Source organism: Nansenia antarctica (assembly GCF_963989245.1).
Source record: "Nansenia antarctica genome assembly, chromosome: 2".
Taxonomy (NCBI): Eukaryota; Metazoa; Chordata; class Actinopteri; order Argentiniformes; family Microstomatidae; genus Nansenia; species Nansenia antarctica.
This window is the reverse complement of record NC_137675.1, coordinates 17,283,075-17,293,527: the sequence shown is the minus strand read 5'-3', so window position 1 is coordinate 17,293,527 and position 10,453 is coordinate 17,283,075. Positions and strand designations below refer to the sequence as shown.

General features: G+C 48.9%; 1 protein-coding gene across 5 annotated transcripts in view; it reads left to right on the top strand.

Moving 5' to 3' along the window:
• Window positions 1-2,764: 2,764 nt before the first annotated feature.
• The window catches only part of add3a (adducin 3 (gamma) a), a gene marked incomplete at its 3' end in the record, with an annotated part of 26,308 nt that continues 18,619 nt past the window's right edge, over window positions 2,765-10,453 (top strand). For all 5 annotated transcript variants that reach the window (XM_080524375.1, XM_080524376.1, XM_080524378.1 and 2 more), the window contains exons 1-4: window positions 2,765-2,817; window positions 7,957-8,095; window positions 9,339-9,490; window positions 9,866-9,946. In XM_080524375.1, coding sequence (XP_080380501.1) covers window positions 2,773-2,817; window positions 7,957-8,095; window positions 9,339-9,490; window positions 9,866-9,946 — 417 coding nt within the window. In that variant the 5' untranslated portion in view covers window positions 2,765-2,772. The remainder of the gene's footprint in view (window positions 2,818-7,956; window positions 8,096-9,338; window positions 9,491-9,865; window positions 9,947-10,453) is intronic.

Here is a 10,453-nt window from a genome sequence, read left to right as displayed (position 1 = left end):
AGGTTACGCAACCCTGTAGCGTTGCCCAGACTCTGTGTCCCAGCTGCCTCTGGTTTAAGGAGATTCTTCGGGTTTTATTAGTTTCCATGTAAATCACAGCATTTGTGAGCAGATCAGGTTCAGAGGAGGAGGGAGGGAGGGAGGGAGATGGTGAGAGATGGTGTGTGTGTGTGTGTGTGTGTGTGTGTGTGTGTGTGTGTGTGTACGAACGTGCATGTGCGTGTGCGCATCAGCGCGAGACAGAGTGAGTGGCTTCACTATAAATCAGGTGGTTTGGGAGGCTGTCTTCCCGAGGAAATGTAAGTCGTCCTTTGTGATGATTCAGATTATCTAGAGAGGAGCGTGTCAGCGTAACCTTTATACGAGTGCCAGAACTCAAGTGTTTTCATGGCTTGATGTCAAATAGGGGTCCTTGATTTAGCTCCTCGCTAAAAGTGCCCCTCCTCAAAAAAGTCAGTCCCATCTCTCATAGGGTTACCGTCCGTTTAACTGCGACTGACTCGAAACCGTGGGAGCCTCTGCCGCTGGATGCAATATCAGGCCTGCTTGGGTGTGGCGTTGTCATAGCAACGTTATATAAAGCTGTCAAGTGTCGACCCTTCCCCGCTCAGGGTCGCAGGTGTCAGTCGGCTCGCCGTGGAGGAATGTCCAGCGCACCCTCATCTCCGATATCACGGTCCATTTCGGGTCAAGCTCTCAAACGACCCCGCCGGCATGCTTTGAAGTCTCTAACTCGTAAAAATACACATCAATAAACAAGGTTGAAGTCCCCCCCCCCCCCTCATCACTGATCCACGGTCAGATATTGACTCACTCTCCTCATGGTTGTAGGTTAGAATTGGAGGTAGGCTAATCTGATCCGAGATCTGTGGTTTAGGGCAACGGCTAGATCCAGCTTGGTATGTTTGTCCAAAGGGAGTCCCGTCCGTCCGTCCGTCCTGTGCTTCTGAGTGTTGGGAGCTTGCAGCTATTCCTGCTCTCCCTTTAGGATGTGTTTAAAATCTAATAGCTGGGTCTCTTACACGACATTATAAATGTCACAGGTGGCTAAAGTAACTATACTAGACTACACACACCAGCTCACTCCTACCTCTCTATGCAGTCTCTCTGTATTCCAAAACACAGCCCAGCCCAGCCCGGACTTGTGTGTCTCTCTTAATCTGAAACATCTTTTTTAAGTGGCATTTGACCTGAATGAGCAGCTTAGCAACGCGCGGCAAAGAAAAGAACCCCCCCCCCCCCACTCACCCTTTTCTTCCCCCCCCCCCCCCCATCTTTCCCGTATCGAATCAACAGTGGGTGGGGATTGGATGCCAGAGAGAAAGGGAGGGAGGGAGGGAGGGAGGGAGGGAGGGGGATAGAGAGGAAGAACAGGTAGAGTGTTCCTGCTGCTAGGGTAGGCTAACCCTCTGTTTAGTGTTGCTTGGTCAGGTGACCGGTGTGGTTTGAAAAGGAGCCCAGCAGTAGTGTTTTGCTTCGATATCCTTTCCTCCCTGGGCTTCTGTTAAAACAGCACTAACCCGGGGCACCATCTGGTACAGCCCTGCCCCGGGCCCCGCCCACCTCTAATAACGCCGTGGCTTAGCCCTGCACTCCACCATGGACCACCAGGCTGCAGCCCTGTCGCAAAGCATTCTGGGAGATGGAGTGTAATGGCACACTCTCTGTATACTGTATGTCACCAGTCAATAAGCCAGCTGAAGCTTTTTTCTTTATTTGTTTATAGACGTTTTTTTTGCATGATTATCCAGCAAAAACTGTTTGTTGCCATGCCAACTGAAATGGGGTGCAAGGCTGAGGGGAATGTATCCAGTAACCCAGCCGTGACCCTGACGGTCAAACTGAACAGTAGTTTCTCTCAGAAGTTTTGTTTGTCTTTCCCCTTTGGATCACGTCCCATATAGATAACGGTGTGTGTGTGTGTGTGTGTGTGTGTGTGTGTGTGTGTGTGTGTGTGTGTGTGTGTGTGTGTAGGTGTGTGTATGTGTGTGTGTGTGTGTGTGTGTGTGTGTGTGTGTGTGTGTGTGCGTGTGTGTGTGTGTGTGTGTAATGGACCTAAGTGAATGGAACAAAAACAACTATCTGTCTGTGTTGTACACAGAGGCTCCTGTTAGCAGGCGTTCATGCTGTGTGCCTGTCCAATCAGAGACAGGCTCCCGCCTGTCTAATAGGATGGGCATCCTCTTCCTGGTTGGCAGACGCCGCGGCTGCTTCCTGTCTGTCCCCCCTCTGGGACATGTCACTGTCACCAGTTAACCCCGGTGACGTCTCTGTCGTACGTCAGTTGAGGCTGGTGGAGGTAGAAATCGGAGAAGGAGCTTGTTTGTTTGATACCGGTCCTCATTCCGTTACATGCATCACAACGGTCCCGTACAATGAAACGGTGTCCTATTGGGTCAACACACCCTTCCTAACCTCAGCTATTCTCTGAGAAAACAGGCGTCGAATTTGGAGTGTGTGTTACAACGGTGCCCAAAAGTACTGCTGGGACATATGTACGACTTTCATTCTAAATCCTCTCCTCTCTTCCTCCTTCCCTCCCTCCCTCCCTCCATCCTGGCAGGTGAAGAGCAGAGCGCGAGCAGCAGCAGCAGCAGCAGAGCGGTGCAGCAGGCATGAGCGCCGAGGGCCATCAGGAGGTGGTCACCACCCCCCCCCCTGCCCAGCGGGGGTCCCCCCAACAAGGAGCGCTACTTCGACCGCATCGACGAGAGCGACCCGGAGTACCAGCGCTCCAGGAACATGTCGCCTGACCTGCGGCAGGACTTCAACATGATGGACCAGAAGAAACGCGTCACGCAGATCCTACAGAGTCCGGTGAGTTGGGGAGGGGGGGGGCTAGTTTTTTTTGATGGGACGATCTATGTGATATATATCTATACTGTGCATTTACTGTAAGAGAGAGAGAGAGAGAGAGAGAGAGAGAGAGAGGATGCCAGTGAGTGAGTGAGAGAGATACGTGTCTCAGAATTCGATTTTACTTTCATCAGACCCATGGTTTGTGGATGGACTTAGTCCCAGACACCTTCTGACAACAGAATGTTGCCTTTTCAAGTCAGCCAGGTCTGAAGGGGTTAACCACGGTGCTCCTTGTCACAGAGGTTGTGGCAGCGACCACAGAGGCTCTCCAGTCAGTCTGCAGACGACCACAGGCCTGCGACCCAGGAGAACTGCCACAGTCAGCCACACCCAGATTCATATGGTCCTGTACTACCTACTGACTCTACACACTGTGTGTGTGTGTGTGTGTGCGCGTGTGCGTGTGCGTGCGTGTGCCTGTATGTGTGTGTGTCTGTGTGTCCGTGCGTGCGTGTGTTTTTTTGCTGGTGAAGCCTGTTCTGTACTTAATGTGATCCACATTCTGCACATGCCCACTGTGGTTTATTGGCGAGCTTTTTTCCCAGCTGTCTGGAGTCACTGGATGCTATATGTGTGTGTGTGTGTGTGTGTGTGTGTGTGTGTGTGTGTGTGTGTGTGCGTGTGTGTGTGTGTGTGTGCGTGCGTGCGTCTTCAATAACAACAACAAGCACGTGTCTCCATCCCCCCCACCCTCCCCTCTCTCTCTCTCTGTGAATACTGGGTTGGTTTGTTTTGTTTACAGTGCTCGGGGGGGGGGGGGGGGGTGCAGCTACAGCACAGCTCCAGCTCCAAATGACATGGTTTGTCAGACATCTGGCCCAGCAGGACTATATTTAAAGGCAGACTGATATAGACTAGCAGGGACTGGCCCCGCACAGCTGACTCTCATGACTCCCCTGTTGTTATATCCGGTAGATGGAGAACAGGCGACGTTTGTTTTTGTTGGGGGTTTTTTGAGCAACAAAGAGTCAGTAAACCGGAGTTCAGCAGGGACGAGCAAACCCTCTGGAGGGGCCGTACCGCTGTCACACATGTGCACGTTCACACAAACCTGCGTCTACGTCGTCGATCCACTCCCCTCCCACCCCACCCCACACACACACTCAACCATTCAGCTATGAGTGAAAAGGGATATATTGTTAGATGAAATAGAATTTGACTGTTACTTCCACATGGTACTTCTATTTTAAGCCTCCCCCGGGGGTTTTGTCGGTAGAAGTACAGCTTACTCGGGCCCAAGTGATTTAGTGATGCGAAGAGGGAAAAAATTGCATGCAGTGGGGTTGGATGTAGTCACTCTCACTACTGCGGTTTTTGGGAGGAAACACGCTTACTTTTTTTTCTCTCTTTCTTGACTCTTTTTTCTTGTAGTTTTGTTCTAGTATTCCCCTTAGAGTTGAAAAACAGACTGGATCATTTATGGGAGAGTCTCTTCCTATCGGAGAGAGGAAATGTCATGCGTGTCATGCGTTTTTCTTTTCTTTTCTAAAGACTCATTGTGTGTGTGTGTGTGTGTGTGTGTGTTGCAGCAGTTCAACAGGGGACTGATTTCACTGACGCACACCATGGGGTCACATGGAGGAATCAATAGCATTGGCAGGCTGGAGGAGCTCTTTCTCTGTAACACCGACGCATGAGTAGTATTGTAAACTAGCTACGGGTGTGAGTGTGTGTCTGGCCATAATTATATGCTTTACCTCGAGCATGTGTGTGGGTGTGGGTATGTGTGTGTATGTGCGTGTGTGTGTGAGTGTGCGTGTGCGTGTGCGTGTGCGTGTGCGTGCGTGTGCGTGTGTGTCTGGGTGTGGATGTGTGCGTGTGTGTGTTTTATGATGTAATGGCATTACAACTCAGCAGGTGATGCAAGCCCCTTTTGATCCACTGCAAGTGTTGCCAACAGCGGTCATAAAGCCTTTGTTTTCCTCTCCCACGGTTCACAGCACCTACACTACAATAGTGTCACCTGTGTCTGACAAAAAAACGACAGCCGGAAAAGCTCCTCCACAACAAACAAAGCATCGATTTGATAGCACTTTTCTAGACACACCCAAAACCGCCTTTACGTTGTATCGTTGTGAACTAACCTCCTCCACTAACCAATGTGTGTGTGGGGAGAGAGAGAGAGAGAGAGAGAGAGAGAGAGAGAGAGAGAGAGAGAGAGAGAGAGAGAGAGAGAGAGAGAGAGAGAGGAGAGAGAGAGAGAGAGAGAGAGAGAGAGAGAGAGAGAGAGAGAGAGAGAGAGAGAGAGAGAGAGAGAGAGAGAGAGAGAGAGAGAGAGAGAGAGAGAGAGAGAGAGAGAGAGAGAGAGAGAGAGAGAAACACAAGGTGCTATCCATCTCATCCTCCTTCAACTGGCAGTTTTCCGGAAAACCTCCAATTTCCTAAAAGTTATTAAGTTGGATGTCTTTTGGATTTATTCTCCCCGTTCCCGGCGCCTCCTTTGTCAGCGGTGTCAGTGTGACCTGGCGCGCGGTGCTCGGGTCAGGACTGTCCCACACTAAAAGCCTTCTCTCAGCTCAGGGGATTGGACTGACGGCTTCCAGTCTTGTATGGTTTCACTAATGCAGCACGCAGCTTTTAAGACCCTTCATCTCTTTCGTTCTGAGGAAATGAATGTCTGCACCAGGGGAGGCTGGCGCAGGTAGAAAAGGGAGGACGGGCTCATTGTAATACATGTCATGGAATAGGGAATAGTGTTAAACACGTGGGGTTATGATACATGGAATGGAATAGGGAATGGTATCAAACACGTGTGTGTGATACCATTCCCTATTCCATTCCATGTATTACTACGAGTCACTAATGGTCACGGAAGCCTCTTTCACTGACTGGATCACGCCAGATATGAGATATGAGAGCCGTGAGAGATATGGCTTGTAGGGACATGAACTCTACAGGATGTTTTTGTTTCCATATTTTTAATCAGTCAGGAGGATAAATGGACTACCGCTGGCTCTTTGCTGTGTGTTTCACCTCAAGGTTAGGGATCTCATTTTGGCTCCGGTTCGCCCAGTGAGTTAAATAACAACGCAAAAAAAACAGTAAACACACACCACGGCAGCTCAAATGAGCAACCTCTTCGTGAGCAATGTTTGTATTTCTGTCGCTCTGCTGAGAGGGTTAGGGTTGAAATATTAGAAAGCAGGATTTAATCTGTTTAGATGATTGGAATACAAATAATCTGGCGTTATAATCTGTTTTTCACAGACACACACAAGCTGCGGTGCGTGTGTGTGTGTGTTTGTGTGTGTGTCTTTTTCAGTATTGCAGCCCAGCAACAGGCCATAGAGAGAGAGCCTTGGGTGCAGATTCACAATGAAGGCAGTATTAATCAAGCACCGCACAGAGGATCCCCCTAGGCCATGAATGGATCTGTGCAGGCAGCATTGAGCGCATGCCAGTCCTCCACTGTGGCTGTAGAAGCACAACACATCCACGACAAACACCCAGAACCATAAGTACAGACACACACACACGCACACACACACACACACATCCGCACCACTGCAGTATCCAGGTCGGGGCCAAGCCCGTCGCTATGGCAATGGCACTGTGAGCGACAGCGGAATGCTTTGGCTCTGGCTCACGACCGCAGTGTTCTGATTCGGTGTGTTCCGAGAGCATGCTCTAGATCAACAACCCCCGTGGGCACAAAATCGATGGCCCCAGCTCCATCCGCAAGCCACAATGGCCTGTCCCATGGGGCTCACCGGTGGGGAGGGGGGGGGGAGAATTATAGAGATGGAGAGGGAAGTGACTGTCAGAGATGTTTTGTGTATTGGGTGAGACAACTTGTTCCACCCACGGTGTCAGCTCAAAGGGACTCTTGCATAAGCAGTGAGATGGTATAATGGGATTAATATTGGATGCTGAAATGGTGTCACGGCCAATTTCTTTCCCCCCCCCCTCCTCCCCTGCTCTGAATTTCCCCTTGTTCCACTCTAGCTGGTTGTCAAAGAAGTTGTACAAAGAAATGTTGTTAGAGTTGACCTGAGGTCAGACAGTAATGGTTGCTATTGCACAAGCCAGCAGTAAGTGCAACACAATTGCAACACAGTGAATCATAAATCGAGTTTCCTGTAGCGCCAATTGAAAGATTCACACCAGGGAGGGTTGAGACTCATATTTGAAGTCAATTTATTGTCTACCATGATGAACAGTTTATCTCTTGAATAATTGTTGACTTGATGTGTTTTCATGTAAACACACATTGTATTTCACATTACATCATCAGGCAGTTGTGTCATTTATTAGAGGGCTGATTAATCAGAGGACGTGTGATTGTGTGTGTGTGTGTGTGTGTGTGTGTGTGTGTGTGTGTGTGTGTGTGTGTGTGTCTGCAGCAGAGAGAGAGAGAGAGAGAGAGAGAGAGAGAGAGAGAGAGAGAGAGAGGGCAGTAAAGAGAGTGAGTAACAGAAGTTGGTAAAAGATCCCCTTTATTCGGTCAATCCATAATAATATATTCCACAGACTCCTAACCACTCATCCCTATAAGGAGTGAGAGAGAGAAAGTTAACAGACTTGTCCTCACCAAGAGCTTAAACTGTCAGGCCAGATCTGCAGACCTACTTGGCTGTGAATGACAGTGTGTCCCACGCTCTGGTGTAGCCAAGACACGTGTGTGTGTGTGTGTGTGTGTGTGTGTGTGTGTGTGTGTGTGTGTGTGTGTGTGTGTGAGTGTGTGTGTGTCAGTAGTGTGTATGTCAGAAGTGTGCGTGTGTTCGTGTGTGTGTGTGTATGTGTGTGTGTGTGTGTCAGTAGTGTATATGTCAGAAGTCTGTGTGTGTGTGTGTGTGTGTCTGTGTGTGTGTGTGTGTGTGTGTGTGTGTGTGGCGTATAGGTGTGTATCAGCAGTGTGCTGTGTACGTCAGAAGGGTAGTGTGTGTTCAGTGAACCCTAAGTAGTGGAGGTGAAGACCCGGGCAGGGGCCTTGAGGACAGGAGGATTAGCATAGACCCCTCTCTCCCTCTCTCCCTCTGCCTAGGCAGCCTGTCAGGCCCAGTGAGAGAGACTGACACCCAAGAAGCACTAGTCTAGCCTTTGATGAATCTCTCTCTCTCCCTCTCTTCCCCTCTCCTTCTCTCCCTCTCTCTCCAGGCCTTTAAGGATGAGCTGGAAGGGCTGATCCAGGAGCAGATGAAGAAAGGGAACAACCCCACTGGACTGCTCGCCCTCCGACAGATCGCCGACTTCTTCATGTCCAGCTCCGTGGCTGGCTTCAGCACCTCCCCCCTCAGTGAGTAGCAGAGGTGGTACGGCCCCTCGCTCAGGCCACGCTGGCGGAGCGTACCAACCTCCCCTCGCCCCCCTGGCCGCTGGCTTTGAAAGAGATTTTCAATATTGACCCACCAAACATTTGTGGAAAAGCGAGAGATTTCCCCGCCATCTGAAGACACGCACACGCATACTCATACACACACTCACACACACACACACACACACACAGAGTACTGTACACACACACACACACACACACACACACACACAGAGTACTGTACACACACACACATACTGTGCACACACATACTGTACACACACACACCCGCAAACCTGTCCCAGCCAACTCCGGAAGAGCCGTGCATATTTCCCTGTATTAACCCCAGAGTCTGGTCCAGGATTCCACATGTGAAGGCTGCTTCCAATCATGGCCTTTAGAATGCAGAACTAACGCTGAATTACCACAACGTCCGTAATCCACCCAGCTCTATTCAGCCCTCCTATATCATCCCCACGAGGAACCACAAGCCTACGAATGTTACTCTCATACACTTGTAATGTGACGTAACAATGAAACTTGAAACATAACACAACAACACACATATAAAACGTCCAGTGCTCAATAGTACCAAACGTTGTTCTAAGTGAGGAATGAAAAAAAGATTGGCTATGGGGCTGCGGAATGATGGTGAAATGACATCAATGAATTTCCTGTATATTTGATTGCTTTTTTAGCCTTTCCTTGACGTCAACGAATGTGGAGAACGCCAGTCTATTTGTGTCTAGTCTTCCATTTCCATTGCAGCTGTGTCTCTCAAACCTACAGTAGATTTATGAGTCTGGCATAGCTGACTAGAGATGTGTGTTCAGTAAGGAGGGATCTATAGTAAACGGGTTGGGTACAGCGTCCCCTGATGAATGCTTCCTTTCACATGGTTACCAGCCATTCAACAAGCGGATACAGTACATATTACCGTTTGTCTCTCCTAAATAAGATCATTAATGAATAATTGATTTTGTTCTGTCAGATCAATGTTGATGTGCTTATCGCTCTGATGATAGGGAGGAGATGTTTCGATCCCTACGTCCCTCGCAACATCCATTTAAACTGATTCATGTTGTAATTATTAGTTCGTACATGTTGATGATGTTACAGTGAACTAAAAACGGCAGACATATTTATTTTCTTCATCGATAAAGAGACACATTTCGTCTTAAGCTGCCCTTTTTTGACCCTCTCTTTTTCTGCTCACCTCTCCCAGGCCTCGGAATGGTCACTCCCATCAACGACCTGTATGGAGCGGAACCTACCACTCTGGTGAAGGGGGAGAAGCAGACACGCTGTAAACTGGCCAGCCTCTACAGATTGGTGGACTTGTTCAGTTGGGCACACTTCGCCAGCTCCTACATCACAGTAAGCAAGAGATGCTTTTAAGATCACTGTATTCATATATTGTCATCAAACTTTCATTCTTGTTTTGTTTCTCTCGTGCCTTGGTAAACACTCCTCTCCTGAAAAAGACACCCTGGTCTCAGAGAGACTCCCCTGCATAATTCAGCATTAAATAAAACACACAGAAAATACAATTATTCTGATATTCCACAGAATAATGGTTCTGATACATACTCAATAGTGTGTCAGGATTGTTGTTCAACTTTAACTTTCCTTCATTCTGCTCAGTTTAAAGGCCCATGTAGGGTCTGTTGCCGTACCAACGACATGTGTTTTATTTTCAGGGCACACAAAATGGTGGCTTTTCGGGTAAAAGTATGTTTTTGTTGTGTGCAGGTCAGAGTGAGCAAAGAGCAAGACCATATTCTCATCATCCCCAGAGGGCTGTCCTTCGCAGAAGCGTCTGCATCAAATCTGGTAAGTTTAAGTGTGTGTGTGTGTGTGTGTGTGTGTGTGTGTGTGTGTGTGTGTGTGTGTGTGTGTGTGTGTGTGTGTGTGTGTGTGTGTGTGAACACGTGCTAGGTGCCAGTGTATGCGCCAACACTGTGCCGCACTGAGTGGAAGTGTCTTGGCAGACCTTCATAAGACCCAGTCGTTCAGCTCTGCTTAATCAGACATTTATTTCCTGGAATTATTTGACTATTAGATTAGCCTGCACTTCAGTATTCTGGCCCAAACGCTTGTTTTGTGTTTCAAAGGCATGCCGATCAGGAGTGTGTGTGTGTGTGTGTGTGTGTGTGTGTGTGTGTGTGTGTGTGTGTGTGTGTGTGTGTGTGTGTGTGTGTGTGTGTGTGTGTGTGTGTGTGTGTGTGTGTGTGTGTGTGTGTGTGTGTGTGTGTGTGTGTGTGTGTGTGTGTGTGTGTGTGTGTGTGTGTGTGTGTGTGTGTGTGAGGGAGATAGAGGCAGGGGGAGGTTAGACACTGT